Below are 18,820 nucleotides of genomic sequence, written 5' to 3' on the forward strand. Positions count from 1 at the left end.
TAAGCCTGGTCATGTAGCCCCCTGCGTGAGCCTAGTCTGGGGAGTCAGGGACCTCCAATCTCTCTCTGCCTAGACCTTAACCCTTTGGTTACTCAACACCAGGATTCACACTCACGCAGGAGGAAACCAGAGAAAGTTTGGGAGCCTTGGGCAGTGGCCGTTTCCCTTTAACCTTCCCCAGGTTGGAAAAGCACCCTTGGGATTCTGAGGGTTAAAGGGCAGAGGTGGGCAGAGCTCAGCCTGACATCAACATCTCCCCATCCCCTGCCATGTTGCTTCCTTCCTTCACCCACTTCCTTGTTCAACAGTCACTGTGAACTAGGATGCAACGGGAAACTACTCAAATCAGAGGGCTGAAAACTATCAGCAGAAGGGAGGAAAGGCACAAAGCAGGAAGGGAATGTGTTTTGTTTTGCAGAACCAAGAGCTCCAACCAGGGAGATGCTCAACTAGTGTTTCACCTGATAGCCCTTACATGAGTCAGTTTGAGCTGGATCAGAGCTGAGGACTTGCAAGGAAGCGCCCCCCACCCCCCCACCCCACCCCTCGGCAGCTGACCTGAAGTTACCTTTGCTCATTATAATACTAAGATCTCCTTCTGTGGGTAGAGTTTTCTGCCATTTCTTGAACATACAGTGAATGTACTAGAATGTTGACAAGCTAAGCATGTGCAACTGAACTAGGGTGCTTATGCAAGTTCCCTGCCCTTAACCCCTAATACACTGAATAAAAGCTTCCTGTACTAACCCCATGGTGAAACAGCCAGTGCTTTGAGAGCTATCTCCCTGTGTCCTGACATCACCAGCCCCCATGGCTCAGAACTGGCGATGAATTAGGCATAGTCTGTATTCACAAGGAGCTGACAATCTAGTCTATTGGGAGATAACTCACATCAAACTTTTTTTTTTTTTAAGATTTTGTTTATTTATTCATGAGAGACACAGTGAGAGGCAGAGACATAGGCAGAGGGAGAAGGAGGTTCTGGCGGGGAACCCAACATGGGACTCAATCCCAGAACCCCAGGATCACGCCCTGAGCTGAAGGCAGCCGCTCAACCACTGAGCCACCCAGTGCTCCTCAAAATCCATTTTTTAAAAAGATTTATTTATTTTAGAGCGAGTGAATGTTGTGGCAGGGGTAGAGGGGGGAGAGAATCTCAAGCAGACTCCCTGCTGAGCACGGAGCCCGCCACCTGGCTCTGATCCCAGGCCCCTGAGATGATGACCTGTGCCGAAATAAAAAGTCGGCTGCCAAACCAACTGAGCCATGGAGGTGCACCTCACATTAAACAAATCTAGAAAAGGAAGATGTGTGTTGGTTGTTGCTGGTGGTGGTGGGGAGGCCTGGGTGATAGGTGATAAGGAGGGAGGGCTTCTAGAGGTGATATTTGGGCTAGGTATGGGAGGAGGAGGTACATTCCAGTGGAAAGGAGCATTGCTGGTGGAGATAGGCAGGTGGAACCTTACCCTGAAGGCCAAGTTGAAGGATGGGACTCGGGGGTCAACATTCCCTCTAGGCTTCTGGGTCTGCACTTGGAGAAGAGGAATGGGTTCTGGGGGATGGTGGTAGTAGGGTTACTGTCACCATTGCTGGAGCCCCATGACAGAACCAGAACTGTCATCTGTGTTCTCTCTTCTGTCAGTAATAGGAGATGGCTCAGATGTGGGGGCTGGTACCAACACAGAGGTTGGGCCTAGAACTGGGGAGAGGAGGCGGGGAGGATGTTGCTGCTGTGGTTGCTTTCTGCTGCCTCTTGCATTTTAAACTAGATCAGTAATTTTCTTTCTTTCTTCTTTCTTTCTTTCTTTTCTTTTCTTCTTTCTTCTTTACGTTCTTCTTCTTTCTTCTTTCTTGTTCTATTCTTTCGTTCTTTCTTCGTTCTTTATTCTGCCGGTTCCGCGAAGTCCTTCTTTCTTTCTGTCTTTATTTCTGTATTATTTCTTTCTTTCTTTTTTCGTTTCTTTCTCTTTCTTTCTTTCTTTCTTTCTTTCTTTTTCTTTCTTTCTTCTTCTTTTCTTTCTTTCTTCTTTTCTTTCTAAAAGATTATTTATTTATTAGAGATAGAGAGAGAGCAACAGGTGGAGGGAGAAGCAGGCTCCATGCAGGGAGCCCGACGTGGGACTCGATCCCAGGTCTTCAGGATCATGCCCTGGGCGGAAGGTGGTGCTAAACTGCTAAGCCACCGGGACTGCCCTTATTTATTTTATTTAAAAAAAGATTTTATTATTTTGAGAGAGAACATGAGAGAGAGGGAGCACAAATAGCTTAAAGGGAGAAGCAGACTCCCCAACTGAGCGGGGAGCCTGATGTGGGGCTCCATCCCAGGACCCTGAGATCATGACCTGAGCCGAAGGCAGGCAGACAAGAAGTGACTGGGCCACCCAGGCACTTCTAGATCAGTAATTCTTAAGAACATAGGTGGGGGAAGGGTTTATTAAAATTTCTAGATGAGGCAGATATATTAGTAAAAAGCATATTCCATATGGTGATTTTAGATTGGGAGGGGGGGATCCCTGGGTGGCGCAGCGGTTTGGCGCCTGCCTTTGGCCCAGGGCGCGATCCTGGAGACCTGGGATCAAATCCCACATCGGGCTTCCGGTGCATGGAGCCTGCTTCTCCCTCTGCCTATGTCTCTGCTTCTCTCTTTCTCTCTCTGTGACTATCATAAATAAATAAAAAAAAATTAAAAAAAAAAGATTGGGAGGGGCACTTAGTAATATAAAGTAGAGCAGATGTAAATGTTTAAACATGGGAAGCGTTACCAAGAGCTGTTTATTGCTGGTAAGCCACGGCTCCTGGGCCTGCTCTCCTTATCTGTGAAATGCAGGATCATGCAAGGTGACCGTTTAGACCTATTCCAGATACATTAACTCAGACTTTCCCAAATGTGTTTCCATTATCAGTATTTTTGCCATTTCTTTGTGCCACGATATTATGTGATTTTTTTCTTAAATTGATTCACTTTAACTTAAATATTTATCCTCATCCAAAGCCATAATGTCTTTGAGTTCATGGGTTTGATGTGCATATTAAAATAAAATTATAAAAAAAAATTCAGTTAGGTACCATCTAGCATTTTATTTGATACTTCCCTTTTGGAAACACTGCATCAAGTCATTGTTATCAAGACAGCCTGTTGAGAGGGTCAGAAACCACGGGAAAATATTCACCCAAGTTCCTGTTGTTACTTTGTAGGACTAGAATTAGAACTTTGGTTTTAGCCTTATTTTTTCACCAAAAAATTGTTTGAGGGTCAGCCCTCTGTCAGGGACTGTTTTGGCCCTGGGGATTAAAATAGTGAAGACATGAATGATGCCTGCTTTTCCATCTCCAACACTGTCATGAGCAGCCAGCCAAAACCCCAAAAGATCAAACAGGTAAATGCAAGTGGTAAAAAATACTATGTCAAGCATATGTCCCCTTGTTACTTCTGATTGGCTATATATATATTTTGCTTATAAACTTAAGACTTATCATTGTCTCCTACATAAATTTATTTAGTCCCAAGTGCCCTAGAAGAAGTCTTACTAATGGTGTTAGGACAAGCTTTCAAATTTATTCTCGGAAGTATCTGGTATATAACAACTAGAACGTAGTCCCCTGCTAGAACATAACTTCCCTACCATTCATTAGCAACTTATATCTATCTGTTCAGTATCTAAAGTGTATTATCTCTGCTACTCTCTATTATTTATTTATTTATTTATCTCTGCTACTCTTCATGCCACTTAGTGAGGGTAGCAAACATGCTGAGAAGAAATGTCCTAGAGGCAATTCACACTTTCATGTGGAGCTCTGATGGTGCATTTCAAAAATGTAGGCAATACTTAATCTATGGATATGCTCATACACATGTGAAAGGATGGATGTACAAAGACCACTTAGACGCTGTTAAAGGAAGAGACTGGGCTACAACATCAATGTCCATCAATTAATTTATGGTACACTATTCAGTGGAATACTACATCATTGTTAAGAAGAATGAAGTTGTTTACAAATATACTGAGAAATGGCAAAGTATAGGACATTACATTTAGTATGCATTTTGAGGTGGAGAAAATGATACACATAAGATTATATATGCATTCATCGCATATATACAATATATTGCCTATCTCTGGGAGGATCATGGGATAAACTGGCAATATAGAATGTCTTGAAGGAGGAACTGGTGGTAGCAGAGGTAGGAAGTCTCTGGTCACTGTAGGGAGGTGTCTTGAGAACATTCACTGGTTTTAATCCCAGTTTCTACCACTTACCATCTGTAAGATGTTGGGCAAACAACTCCTCTGAGCCGGTTTCCTCAATGGTAAAATATGAATGATCATAACGTGCTTACCTCATGGGGTTGTGGTGAGGATGGGTTCAAAATAAGTAAACATTTAGCACAGTGCCTAGGTCTACTGTGAGTGGAAGAATTTGCTACGGAAGCTCTTGTGTACCCTCTGGATTTTGTGTGGTATGTAAGTATTAGCTATTAATGCAACACAACTAATTGTTACAAGAGAGGAATGATTTCAGGGTAAATAACCTGACTTTTCCCTCAAAGAACGTAAACATTGTGTGTGAGTGTTAGCCATCCCAATCACTTCTGCTTCTTTACGCTCTAGGGTGGTGTGTGCATGTTTGGTGGGGCAAGTGCAGAGCTGGATCAGAGAGGTGTCCACAACCCGGCACCCCAAAGAACGCCCTTCAGTACTCTTATTCCACCCAGAATCTTCCTTTGCCCTGGTCAGGCCTGACAAAGGGAGTAAACACACCTCTGGGGGAGACATTTGATCTTGTTCATTTATTCCACAAATATTTATCGAGCACCCACTCTGCGTCAGACTCAACAGAGAGCACAGCAAACAAAGTCCCTGTTTTAAGATCTTATATTTTAGAGGGAAGAGATAGATGAGGGGATGTAACAAGATTACTGCAGAGAAACAGCGTTCTGAACAAATTGGGTCATTGTGTCAGAGAGTGACATATGGGAGGGTAAGTTGGATAGGGTGGCCCAGGGTTATGGAGAGGGGTTTCTCTAAGGGGTCAGGCTTGACCTAGGATCAGAATATTGATAAACAGAGAGCCGTAAGAAGACAGGGCGAAAACATGAAGGAAGAGTGAACTGGGCAGAAGGAACTAGAACTTAAATACAGAATACAGAGAAGAAATGTGGGAATACAGGAAAGAAAAATTAAGGAGTCTGATTAGCAGGGGGACAGGTAACTAGACAAATCTTATTAGTTTTCTTGGATGCAGGAAGCACAAAGATTGCTAATGTATACATTGCAAAAAGGTTTATGGTCAAAGGCAACCATTGCTTTTGTGAATGGGTCAGAGCCGGTCAGTTTTTTCTCAGGCCAGTGTCCTAGTCACACCACCTATATCGTACCTCCCTATCCTCCCCTGCAGAGAAACCACAGGATTTCATGACTTCACTCTTCAAAACCAAATGTTCAAATTCCCTTTGGGTAGGGCCCACATGTGACCACAGTGCCATGAAACAGAGACCAGAGCTGAAACACAAAAGTCATTTCGGAGATAGATGGTATTTGTGTCCTAGCTCTGGCCATTTCCTATCTGAGAGACCTAGAGCAGATCTTTCCACATTTCTGAAACTATATTTCCCGAAGATTCTGGAGAACATACGTGCGTGAGTCTGAGTGGAATTTCTTTATCTATTCTTCAATTTCTCGTCAGGCAAATGACAGGATGTATTGCTGGTGTGCCAGTGAACTGTTTAGAGAATCCAAGGCTATGGTGGACAGAGGGCCGCCTGCAAATGCTGTGTCAGCTAAAGCAATACTGAGACATAGTGCTTGGGTAGGAGGATTGGTTCCACACAGCCTTTCCCCCACACGAGGGGGGTGTGAGCAGCTCTGCTTCCCAGAAGCTGATGCTGTAGGAGTGTGAGGGGCTGAGCCTTGCTGGGAGAGATGACCGTGGATGAATGTGTGACTGAGGGAAAAAAAAAATGGTACTGAGTGACCTTCACATTTTTATTAGCTCTTTCTCTTTTTTAAAGATTTTATTTATTTATTTGAGACGGGGAGAGAGAGAGAGAGAGAGAGAGAGAGAGAGAGAGAGAGAGAGAATGAATGACCAGGGAGCCAGACAAGGGGCTCGACCCAGGACCTTGAGATCACAACCTGAGTTGGAGGCAGACACTTTACTGACTGAGCCACCCAGTGCCCCTTTATTGGCTCTCTTGATCTGGTTCACCAGACAGACTACAGCTAGAGAGAGAATGGAGGATTTAAACCCCAGGTCAAGTCCTAATTTCCCCACTTCTTATAACTGCTTCTCTCTGCGAGGTTGATCCCAGAAAAGTGAACCATGGCTACAGATAGCTTTGGGAAGGGAAAATTTAGTCTCTAACCTTCAGGTAGAAATGCTGAAGAAGGGCACTGGTTGGCCCAGCACTGGTCTCATGCATATCCTCGCTCTAATTGTGACAGCCAATGGGATGGGTCACTCTTGACTATCCAGTTTGGGTCCTCTGCTCCATTGCTGTAGCCAATGCCCTTAACACCAGGGCAGGGCCAGCAAGGACAACATCTCAAAGCTCTGAGCGGTGCAGGCACCAGGGGTCACAAGACAGCAGGGACACAATCCTTGTGTCCTTGGGCCTACTGTGATGGATCAGGGACAGTGCTGACACTCATTTGAAGAAATTGCAAAGCCAACCCTCAACATATGGGGTGGAATTTCACAGAAGAAGAGAGAGTGCACAGAAGTCTGGTGTGTTTAGAGGGTGCAGTACTGGGGAAGGGGGTGCCCCTGGGTTGATGGTGAGAAATTGGACTGTATTGTTGCAGGGAGTCTGAGCTATCAAAAACCCTGGAAACCATGTGGGGGAATAAGGATAAATTCTACACCTCTATAGGTTTCTCCTATGGAAGAAACAGCCAGGTAACAGATATAGAGGGGAAGTGGGGGAAGAGTCTCCACAGCCAAGGGAAATGGTCTTGACTCTCTCCATCACCCCCTCCTGCAATGGTCCTCAGTGGCCTGGAGAGGGCCATGCATATTAGTGTGCCCTGTGTGACTCTCTCCTAGGCTGCAGGGCCTCACCATTTTGCCCCTGTCTTTGTCTGAGCTTCCTTTGCATTATACTAGTAGGTCCCTCAAACTTTGGTGTGCATATTACTTCCAGTGGGAACACGGATAAAAGCAGGTCTTTGGGCTCATCCCAGGTGAGAAAGGGTGGCTCAGAGGGTCTGGGGAGGGGAGGAAAGCTGCACAGGATAGTGTCAGAAAAAGCAAGGAGGAAGGGACCTGGCTACTTGTTTGTTAAAGGCTGATTTCCCATTATCTGCAACAGCCCTAGCTGAGCAGTGTTTTTTTCTTTTCTTTTTTTTTTTTTTTTAATTTATTCATGAGAGACACAGAGAGAGGCAGAGACATAGGCAGAGGGAGAAGCAGGCTCCCCGCAGGGAGCCCGATGTGGGACACAATCCCAAAACCCTGAGCTAAAGGACAGATGCTCAACCACTGAGACACCCAGGCACCCCTGAGCAGGGGTTTGAATCCAATGAGTGAATGAGTGGTGGTGCCTGTAAGGGAAAAACCAGCCCCTGGCCTGTAGACAGGCGGAGAGGAAATGGTTAGAAAGGGACAGGTAAAAAATGGGGGAGACACAGATGAAGTGAGGGGTGGGAGAGAAAAAGAGAGAGCGAAAGTTTGTTCAGAAAGGCCACTTTATTGATGGAGATAAAACCGAAAGGAGTTCTCCACAGCCCTCCCTCACTCACTTCAGTGGCTTCACTGGGCATCCGGGACCGGAGTGGGCAGGCCTGTCGCCAGCACGGGCTGGGCTGCTCAGCCTGCTCCGTGCTGCCCATTCCACGTCAGGCGGCCACATCAAAACACACCACAGCTCATCAAGATTCGCAAATGTACCTCAGAACCCCCCAAATGGTTCCAGGCCTTTTTTTTTAATATTATACAAAATGTGTTAAGTAGGAAAGGTCAGCTGTGCTGTTGACACCTGCAGGGGACGTCCTTTTAGGATCACCGTCCCTGAAACATTACTTCTTATTGCAGTGAAACCTCTAGAAGGTAGAGCTGTACAAAAAAAAAAAAAGAAAAAAGAAAAAAATCTAAACAATTTTAAGAAGAGCAGCAACTTAACACTGCTTGAGTTCATTTAAATTTTCTTTCTCAAAAATACATTCCTAAATATACAAACTATACAATCTTGTCATTTTAATGCTGGTTTTTGTTGTTTTTATTTTTTTATTTTTTATTTTTTTAATAATAATAGAACCCAAACTAAAAAAAAAAAAAATCTGTTCATCTTCAAACCGACAAGAGCGCTAGAGGACTCATGACTCAGTACCTTCATATAACACCACATAAATAACTTTAGCCACAGTCTATGTTCACAGCGTGGTCAGTGGAACAAAGGAAATACTTTTCTGGCGATTAGACATCGTCGGCAGAGAGGGTCGGGATATTCATTCGAGGCTGGGTAAAAAATGCCATCTTCTCCCTGCAAGAGAGGCCAGACCTTCAGAGCAGGGTTTTCAACCTCACTGTATAGATATTATGGGCAGGACTGTTCTTTGTGGTGGGGGCTGTCCTGCACATTGTAGGATGTTTAGCAGAATCTCCCACCTCCAGCTACTCAGTGCCAGTAGTACCCCCCCCCTTCCTTCCAGTTGTGACAACCAAAAACGTCCCCAGGCATTGCCAAAGGTCCCCCCGGTGCCCAAATCATCCCTGGTTCAGTACCACTAGTTTAGGGACATTAGCAGGACCAGCCACCTTCAGTTCAAATCAAGGGCCTGAGTTTAAAAGGGCCTTTGGGCCACAGGTGGGGCTCATTTGTTTATTTTAGACTCCCCTTTGGTTAAAAATTAAGAGATGTCCCAATACAGTTACACAAATGACAGCATATTTTAAATATTTCTATTCCAGGAAGTTTTTCTTTTCTTTTCTTTTCTTTTTTTTTTTAAAGCACATACACAACCATGAGTGCCTTATCTAGGACGGTATCATGAGTCTAAATGCTGTGAATGGGAGGTCCTAGCCAAAGGGCATTTGGGGCCCTCCTATGACATGCCTGGATCCAGGCAAGAAAGCACCTCCCTGAGGTCCTGGCAGGCAGCAGGCAGAGTCAGGGAGGCCCGGCAAGCACCCCAGGCTTATTTATCATTCAGCCAGTCCTCCATAATTACGGGTGATGGAAACACTCAGAGGGAAGGCCGGAGCAGGTGGCTCATTCGTTAAACAAGAGGATCTAACAAATTAGCTCGAGTTGTGCGGGGATTGATAAGGACAGCTGAGGGAAAGCACTGCGGCGCTCACAGACCGCCCGGGGCGGCTGGGCAGAGGGCACGCATCTGTTCCGAGGAGGGCTGGTGCTCTGCTAGCGGAGGGAGCACGGGCCAGGGCTGGTGAGACTGAGGCTGGGTCGGCTGCATGTGAAAGGGGAAGGCGGGCTGGCCAGGTGCCCACTGCTTACCTGAAAGACTGCACTTCTGGGGGCTCCTTACAGCTCTGGCCTCGAAGCCTGTGCACATCCTTGGCGGCTGCCCGCATCATCTTGTCTGTCTGAAGCTCACCCTTGTGCTCTGCTCGGTCCATCTGCAGGGCAAAGCAAGCAGGGCTGTGAGGTGCTACGGAGTCCTCAGGGCCTCTAGAAAGGGGCAGCTAAGGACAACTTTCTAGCACACATGAGGAGTCTAGTGTAGTCAAAAGGTCTGAGGGTCACAGAACAGGCATGCTCACTCCCGTTCCACTGCTGGGTCCTCTGTTTAGAATGGTGAGAAGATGTGACCCCATCATGTGTCAGGGTGGACAGGCTTTTGGGGCCAGGGAACTGAATACCTATGTGTAAGGAGATGAGGGCTGCCTAGTGAAATGTGTGCTACCTTTCTAAGCCCCAGGGCCACCTAGAAAGGTACATTTTATAATTACTTCTGTACTATAGAGGAGGAAACTGAGGCTCAGGCATGTTAAGACATTTCTTTGATGATGTCAAACAACTAAGAAGTGTTGGAAACACAATTCCAATCATGCAATTGTGTTCAAGGGCTTTAGATATGCTGTATCCCTTCCTCTTAATGCAAACCTATGTAAGCGCTTTTGAGAACAAACCACAAAAAGCCCTAAAATATCCATGTATCACATAACTTGAAACTTAATTGCATGAAGATGGAATTTTGGTCGGTGAAGCCATCTTTTTTTTTTTTTTTTTTTTTTAAGATTTACCTATTTATTTGAGAGAGAGAGAGAGAGAGAGAGAGAGAGGTGGGGAGAGGAGAGAATCCCCAAGCTGAATCCCCATTGAGCATGGAGCCTGATGTGGGGCTCAATTCCAGGCCCCTGAGATCACAACCCAAGCTGAAATCAAGAATCAGCCGCTTAACCGACTGAGCCACCCAGGTGCCCCAATGAAGCCATCATTTAAGTGGTTATTTAGTAGGCCATTATCAGACAGTCACGATGTACTATTCTTTTGCTATTTGAGAGGTCAGGTTTTTTCTTTTTTTTCTTTTCTTTTCTTTTATTTCGGTAGGGGAGGAGGGAGGGAGGGAGGGAGGAGGGAGGGAGGAGGAGGGGAGGGAGGGAGGGGGGGGGAGGGAGAGGGAAAGGAAAGGAGGGGGAGGGGGCGGGAGGGAGGGAGGGAGGGAGGAGGAGGGAGGGAGGGAGGGGGGAGGGAGGGTAGGGAGGAAGGAGAGGAAGGAAGGAAGGAAGGAAGGAGGCGAGGGAGAGGGGAGGGAGGGAGGGAGGGAGGGAGGGAGGGAGGGAGGGAGGGAGGGAGGGAGGGAGGAGGAGAGGAAGGAGACGAAAGAAAGAAAGAAAGGAAAGGCAAAGTGAAAGGCACAAAGGGAAAGTAAAGGAAATGAACAGGCACTTAGTCACTTACCTTCCTTCCAAAGGCCATTACTCTTCCTTCCCTTCCCTTCCCTTCCCTTCCCTTCCCTTCCCTTCCCTTCCCTTCCCTTCCTTTTTAAAAGATTTTGTCAGAGAGTGAGAGCGAGTGAGCACACAAGCAAGGGGAGCAGCAGATAGAAGGAGAAGCAGGCTCCTTGATGAGCAAGGAGCCCGATGTGGGACTCGATCCCAGGATCCTGGGATTATGACCTGAGATGAAGGCAGATGCTTAACCAACTGAGTTACCAAGGCACCCCCCCTTTTTTTTTCTTTAAAGGCATTACCTATTATAAGTATACAGAGTATAAATATTGAATTAGAAAGAAATAAACATTGCAGGAACTCTTGAATTACCAGAGTCAATTTGAAGCCCCTCAGCTAGTCCAGACCCTAGAAGCCCACCACCACTTTCCTACTCTCAGGCATTATCACTGGCACTGAGAGCTGGGGCTTCGGCTAACGGCTCTCCCAAAAAAATAACCGAGGCCGGTACCCTCTGCAAGGTGCATTGTCTGGCTGTACGCAGAGGAAACCAGCAAAGGTCATTCCTGCATGGGTGACAGTCCAGGAGTGGCAGATACTGTATAAATGAGTTGATGATGGCTTCTGTGTATTGACCCTGTGTTGTTACGTCTTCATGACAGGCTGGGACCTGTCAGCTCACTGGTGCCAAAGGCAAATTTTTAAGGCATCCAATTGCTTTAAATGTGCTTCAAACAAGCAGACTTTTTTTTTATCCATTTAGAAACTGCCAGCTTTGCATACCCCATGAAGTTGTGCCCACTATCTGCTAGCCACAGATGAGATAAAGCCCAGAGCCATGAAAGATCTGAAGCTGCTCCTGCTTTGGAGCACCCTGACCCAGAGAGTCCTCCTGTGCTGCTGAGGAGGACTGCCCTCCTCCCTTCTAGGTGGTGGCCCAGAGCAGTCGCCTTTGGGAGATCTCCAACATGAGGGACTTCCTCCATGTACGAACTTGTATCTTTAGAGAGAGCTACTCTGTGGGATCACATGGGCCGACACTGGGGCAGGTCAGTGTTCTGTATCTATTCAAGTGTGTGCCCAAGTGCAGATTTGGTACCCAATGTTTGATGAATAAAAGTGTGAATGATAAGGTCTTGCACACATAAATATGGAAATGCAGAAGGGCCCGGCAGCCAGGTCGAGAGTTAATAAAGTTTACCGGGCAAAGGGATTCCTGGATCGTTTTGATGATGGGAGTGAGGGGCCCTGGGAACACTGTTAGTGGGTCACAGGACTGTAGCACCTCTTCAAAGCTCTGGCCTCCCTCCCCTGCAGCACTGGGCAGTCCCTCAGGGCAGAGCAAGCCGCCTCCCTTGCCTCTTGCGTGGCTCTCACCCGCTTCTCCAGCATCCTCAGCAGCAGGCGGAAGCGCTCATCCTCACGCAACCACTGCGGCAACTCCTTCTCGCCGTGGCTCTTGGCTTGTTCAAGCTGCTCCTTGAGCTCCTTCAGCACCGAGATCTCCTGAGTCAGCTGGCTGTGCCAGGTCCTGGTCGCCTGCAGGTCCAGCTCGAGGTCCAGCGACGTGCGGATCAGGCGCTCGGCGCGCAGGGATTTGACCGACGAAGGCTGCGGGGGGAGGGACAGCTTTGGCTGATTATTAGAGGGCTGGGTTCCGTGAGCCCCAACAACCCGCCCCCCTGAACCTCAGATACCCTCCTTTGTTCATCGGCAGGCTTCTACTTCAAAAACGGGGCTCGCCCACCCCCAGGGCCTATCCCGATTTCTCCCATGTCTTCAGCTTCTGTTCATTGAGCATTTTTATGCCCCAGGCAGGGTGCTGGGTGGTAAGTCTGAGATTCCACCCTGGCAGTTGGCTCCAGAACCCCCTCACTCACTCCCCACACTGCCCCGTTTCCCTGCTCTCAGTGACCTCAACATTTACACTCGGTTAACGGGTTCTTGTCATTATCCTGAAGTTGTTTCCTCAGTGCAGGTCTGTGCCCCCCGGAAAGGAGACGTCATGGACATCTGTTGTTTCTGCATGTCCAGCGTCCGCTTCCCTGGTCTGACGGTAAACAGAGCCCGTAGCTTCCCTTGGGGATCCACTCCTCCTGCATGCTCAACCCACAAGGTGGTTCACATGGGATTTCAGGGACAGGGATGTGACCTGAACCTGGACAGTCAGAACCTCAGTGACCACTTCAGGGGTGAGTATGTTGTCTAAGCCCAGCCAATAACCTTCAACTTTGGCACTTTTGCTGAGCACCTTGGAAAAAAGAGTCTTTACCCAGAGGTTGTGAGATCAGCAAGATATAGACTTGGAACTCATCATGGCCATCTTTCCCATCATCATGGCCATCTTTCCCACTATATGTGGTGACCCTTTTTAAGAATTAAGCTATCTGGCGGGACAGTGCCATGAGAGGAGGACTGAGGCTTGATGAATTATCTCGATGAAGGATCAATTCATGCCTGAAGGTAGTCCAAAATCCTGGGGTTTTCCATTAAATGAACCAGTAAATTCCCTCTTGCACTTTCAAGCTATATATGCATTCTTCAGTTATCTTTATATAAAAGATCCTGAGTAATGCAACCACTTACTTTCCTTCTCCTATCAAGAAATAGTAATGATTACAAAATAACTACATAACTGAGGGAGACAGAATTCTAAGTTGGGCCCAAGTTTCCCACCCCTAATACACATCGATATACATGCCTGTGGAATGCCCTCCTCTTCAGTGTTTTTTTTTTTTGGGGGTGGGGGAGGTGCTTTGAATACCATGGGATAGCACTCTCATGATTAAGTAACTGATCCGTTGACTCTGAGTTACTCAAAGGGGAGATATTCCTAGGTGGGCCTGACCCCAATCCAGTGAGCCCCACAAAGGTGAACTGGGCCATCCTTGGAAACAGATCTCCTGCTGGCCTCAAACTAACAATATATTGTGGAAAGGGCCACATGGCAAGGACCTGAGAACGACCTCTGGGTGCTGTGAGCAGACCCTGACCTCCAGGCCTGCAGCTAGCAAGAAAACACAAGACAAGGGATGCTGCCAATGTCCCAAGGGAGCCTGGAAGTGAATCTTTCCCTACTCAAACTTTCAGGTGAGGATGCAGTCAACACCTGGATGTGACCCTGGTGAGACCCTGAGCAGAGGATTCAGCTAACCTGTGCCTGAACTCCTGACCAGTGCAAACTATAAGGTAATGAATTTGTATTATTTTAAGCTGTTACGTTTGCTGTGATTTATTATTGCAGCAACAGAAAACAAACATGACGGCTGACAGAGTTGAGAAATGATACATAAAACATTACTATGAGAGCTGCCCTCAGGTAAGGCTGGCAAGCATACTTCTGGGGCGATGAAGCAGCTCAGTGCAGAACTGCTAGGGGGAGACCACTGTCTAGCCTGTGCTCATAAATGAGCAGGGTCAGGAAATCCAGCTGAGTGATCTGTGTGACTCAAGTTCTCAGAGTAACAAACGAAGGTTCTTTTGTTTTGTTCTGACTGATGATGCCCAGTCCCGGAAACTTGCCTGGACAGGCTGAAGCAGAGAGACAGAGACAAAGTTCAGGCACTGAGTAGGACTGTAGTGCCCAAGGGCTCTGGCCCAGCCTCAGGACTCTCCCATGTCTCAGATCACAGCACCTGAAGGAAATGTGGGCTCAGATCTATCAATCAAAGGCTCTCTCAGTAGGTTTTCCTCTTGGGTAAGGGGAAGAAGAGGTGAAGAAGGGGGAACTGTGTAGGCCTGTCTTGATAGGGAGCTGTCAGCAATGCAGGGAAAGCAATGCAGGGGGAGCAAGCAGGAGCTTCCAGGGGCATTTCTCCAGGAGTGGATCCTGGAACACCAGCTCTAGAATTCTCCAGGGAGCTTACTAAAATGCGGTTTCCAGGACCCCACCCCAGTGCCTGGGAGTGTGGCCTGGGAAATGTGCATCATCAGTAAGCCTCCCCGCCCCCAGAAGACTTGGTGCTCCAGGGACTCTGCAGCACCAGCTACAGTAGATAAAGGTGTAGGAGGGGACCCCAGGCAGGCAGTTGGCCATCCCTGTCACCTGAGGCCATGGCTGTATTCCCCTGCAGCCAACACTCTTGCCCTTCCCTGTGGCTCTCTAGGTATGGAGACTTGTAGGTGGGGGTGGGGGGGCACAGTGGAGACAGACAAAGGACCTCGTCCTGATAGCAGCAGGTCTGTAGGAAGTATGGAGGAGCCTTCCCCTGCTTGGGGCTGTTGGCACTGCCTCCCTGCCCACTCTTTTTGTTTTGTTCTCTCTACAGGTCTTTCTGACATTCTAATGCCTGTTTCTTCCTGACATTCAGTCAGTCCTTTGCCTGGTGGCTTCTTGGACAGCGTAGAACTGTCACTGTCACTTCGGTTCAGCTGCAGGAGAAAAGTCCTGGGAAGTTACTTGGGACTAGGGTACATCTGGAAGGCATCCTGGGGCCAGAAGGATGGTGGGGTTTCCATGTGGTCAGCAGCACAGTGGGGCTGACAGCAGATAGTGTGGCTCCAGGCTCTAACGCCCTCCTGACCTACCACAGCAAGTCCTGTTTGCACTGGCCTTTCCCTGTCACCCACAGCAAACTCACCAGAACTGCTGTAAAGTCTGTCTATGCTGAAAGCCCAGAGTGGGAAGGGCCCTTTTGCATCTCCTGCAGCTCTGACTTGTACCAAAGTGCAGACCAGGAGTCAGTCCTTTGCCTGACACTGTCCTGCCCTGGTCTCTGAGCCAAGTCTCCATAAGGCAAGGTGAGATTTCTCTGCAAAGGCAGCTGGTGGTCTCTTCCCAGTGCTTTTCCAGCTGGACTGAGAGAAGCCCATTTGCACCTCCCTATTTCTGGTCACAGCTTGGAGGTACCTGGTCCTCTCTGCCAGCAGGGAGGGCTGTCAGAACCTTTGCTCAGTCAGCGGGATGACATGCTGAGCAGAGTTGCATGAGAGGCAGGCTTCCATCAGTGACCGTGACACCTTGAGTTGGTTAGTCCTTAGTGACTTTAATTTCAGGTCTGATCGACTCATCATCATCATGTTACATTTACCCTTTGGCACCTTTCCCAGTGCCTACATAGGCCTTACAGTTCATAAACACCATCATGCTTGCCAAAGCAACTTTCTTCAAACCAGTGGCTGAGAAAAAATGGTCAGACACTGGGGGATATGCTTGGGGAAATGATGATGAAGCAGACATCTGAATAGCTTTGAGGTGACTGTCTTACCCGCTTCATCCGGACACTGCGCCGCTCCAGGGAGTTTCGAACAAAAGGTGGCTTCTTGGACAGCGTGGAACTGTCACTGTCACTTCGGTTCAGCTGCAGAAGAAAAGTCCTGGGAAGTTACTTGGGACTAGGGTACATCTGGAAGGCACCCTGGGGCCAGAAGGGTGGTGGGGTTTCCATGTGGTCAGCAGCACAGTGGGGCTGACCGCAGATAGTGTGGTTCCAGGCTCTAATGCCCTCCTGACCTACCACCACAAGTCCTGTTTGCACTGGCCCTTCCCTGTCACCCACAGAAGCCTGCTTTCATAGCTCAAATGAAGCCACTGTCAAGATACACATGTATGCAATGTATAAGATGAGCAGAGAGGCTCTATTAGCAATCCCTTCCTCAGAATCCCTTCAATCACTTAGGTTAGCTGTACTATCTGCAGAGGGCTACTGAGATCATGCTTTCCTGCTGAGAGTGCCCCTGACAGAGGAGGATTGGAGAGAGAGGATATGCAGGACAGGGGCTTCTTTTCTGGGTCACATTTGCAAGGTGGTGGGATCACTTCTGTTGGTGGGATCACTTCTGTTGGTGGTGGGATCACTCTGTTGCCTCAGGCTGAGGCAACAGAGCCTGCTCGTTCTGGCAGTGGTCTGCGCACTTCTCAGGTGTCTCTTGAGAAGCTGTCTGTACTGTGACTTTTGCGGTTATTGATAATTATTAGTAATAATGCTATCAATAGTTCCATAAGGTTGATGGACACGGCAACCCCAGGGACGTAAGTGACAAAAGCTACTGCAGGAGGCAGAGTCCTCATCGGAACCAGGACGAGAGTAACAGAAACAATGATAACGATGTGTGTGCTATGTGCCTTAAGGACAGTTACATTTAATCCTCCAACAGTCCTAATGGAGGGAATGGAGGCCCAGGGAGATTAAGCTTTTATAAACCACAAGGCTGATAAGCATCTGGACAAGAGTTTAAGGTCTGGTCAGTCTATGTTTGGGCATCCTTTTCTGGCCCCCTGGGGGTGCACAGAGGGCTCAGAGATGGAGCTGATGTGTACGTAGTGGGGGGTGGAACATCTTGATGGGGGTGGACTCATACAAACTCACTGGCTGGATAGCATCCCGGGAGGGGGCTTTATACCACATTGTTCCAATCCAAAGGAGCAGACTATATGTCCCACTGACTGGAAATACTCATCAAGGCACCTGATCCTTAAGCTGTAGTTGTTCAGGAGTCAACAATGATGTTAGAGAAGAGGGATAATAGCCACATTAGATCTTTAAACTTAACTTTTCCTAATGTAGGGATGTTTTGCTGCATTTAATCTCCAGCAGGGGAGAGAATATTGTTGCATTGTTATTACTTCCACCTAACAGCTAGGGAAACCAGGAACAAAGAGGTAAAAGGACCGACTGTCCCAGGCAGGTAGCTCGGGAAGGAGAATTTTGGAAGGACCGTGTCCATCAGGTAAGGGTGAGCTGACCAACACATGTGACAGCGTTGCTGCTGACTATGTAGGTGTCAAATACCCAGGCAGTGTGGAGAGCTGGAGGGAGGGTCATACATTGTTCCTATGCTCTCAGACTTCAAGTTCAGGGCGGGACCCAATCATGGGAAACTAACCAGATGACACAGGCTGTGCTGAAGCCTGTCAAGGAAGGGAGACGGCCAGCAGAGGACACTTGGTATGGAGAAGGGTGGCATCAGGCCAGCAGAATAGACAAGTTTTAAGTAGCCTGGGGAAGGCAAAGGGAGCCCTTCAGGCGGTGGCTCCGAGTGATAGAAAGGCTGTGGGCTCTGGAGTCAGACTCCTGGTTTTGCACCTAATAAACTGTGTGACCTACAGCCAAGTGTTCTGACTTTCTGAGACTCAATTTCCACATCTATGAAATGGGGTAAACACACTTTGTCTTGCAGGGTTGTTTCTGAGATTAGATGATACAGAAAACATGGGCTTTTTTTTTTTTTTTTTTTTTTTGTGGGGAAAAGTTGCTGATGAGCATCTGAAACTTCATCCCATGAGTGCCGAAATCTCCAGCTTAGACCTCACAGTGGGAGACAAAGCCCACCTTCCATTAAGGAAACTAGAAGTGCCGGAGTCTACCTTTCCCAGCCTCGTTTGTGGCTACAAGCAGGCACAGGACTAGGCTCTGTCCAGTGGATGCAACTGCCCCAGGCTTTTGAATCACAACCTGGTCAGCTGGACCCAATGCTCTGTTACTGGGCCTCTCAGATTTAACCAGCCCAGGTGCTTTTGCTCCATGAGCATGCCATGTCTCTTAGCATCTCAGGCAGATAAGGAGTGGTGACAGCAGAAGCAAGCAGAGCTGCTCTGGCCTACTGCAGGGGCAGGAGCCTCTGGGGAGGTATCAATGTTGAACCCCAGTGGCAGCAGTGGGACCAGCTGGGCCCAGTTTGGCAGCAGCACTGGTATTATCCTCACCTGACTGATTTTGTGGGACGATTCTGGCTGTGTTCTGGTCTCTTCCCATCTGATTCCAAGGCTGGTTCTACAGCCTTCCAAGTCTTCCAATGAATATGTGAGCTACTTAGTTTCTTTTCAAAAAACTCTTTCCTGCATATATTGCTCACAATCTGTTTCTGTTGCTTCTGTTAAGAACCTGACTGGCATAGGACTTGATGACAGGAAGTGGAGCGCCCCAAGTCCCAGACTGGAAAACAGGGAGCTGGCTGTGTGCTGGAGGGGTGGGGCACAGACCCCAAAATTTCCTGTACAGAATTTGTCAATACTCATTTTGTGGGTTCA

At 47.9% G+C, this 18,820-nt stretch overlaps 1 protein-coding gene across 6 annotated transcripts in view; it reads right to left on the reverse strand.

The window, feature by feature from the left end:
• Positions 1 to 3,917: 3,917 nt before the first annotated feature.
• Positions 3,918 to 18,820, reverse strand: part of WWC1 (WW and C2 domain containing 1) — a 155,521-nt gene continuing 140,618 nt past the window's right edge. For 2 of the 6 annotated variants that reach the window (XM_038534800.1, XM_038534804.1), the window contains exons 20-23: positions 16,059 to 16,151; positions 12,211 to 12,480; positions 9,455 to 9,576; positions 3,918 to 8,479 (exon numbers count right to left, since the gene is read on the reverse strand). In XM_038534800.1, coding sequence (XP_038390728.1) covers positions 8,413 to 8,479; positions 9,455 to 9,576; positions 12,211 to 12,480; positions 16,059 to 16,151 — 552 coding nt within the window. In that variant the 3' untranslated portion in view covers positions 3,918 to 8,412. The remainder of the gene's footprint in view (positions 8,480 to 9,454; positions 9,577 to 12,210; positions 12,481 to 16,058; positions 16,152 to 18,820) is intronic. The other 4 variants (XM_038534803.1, XM_038534802.1, XM_038534801.1 and 1 more) reach the window with 4 other exon arrangements.

Source organism: Canis lupus, chromosome 4 (assembly GCF_011100685.1).
Source record: "Canis lupus familiaris isolate Mischka breed German Shepherd chromosome 4, alternate assembly UU_Cfam_GSD_1.0, whole genome shotgun sequence".
Taxonomy (NCBI): domain Eukaryota; kingdom Metazoa; phylum Chordata; class Mammalia; order Carnivora; family Canidae; genus Canis; species Canis lupus.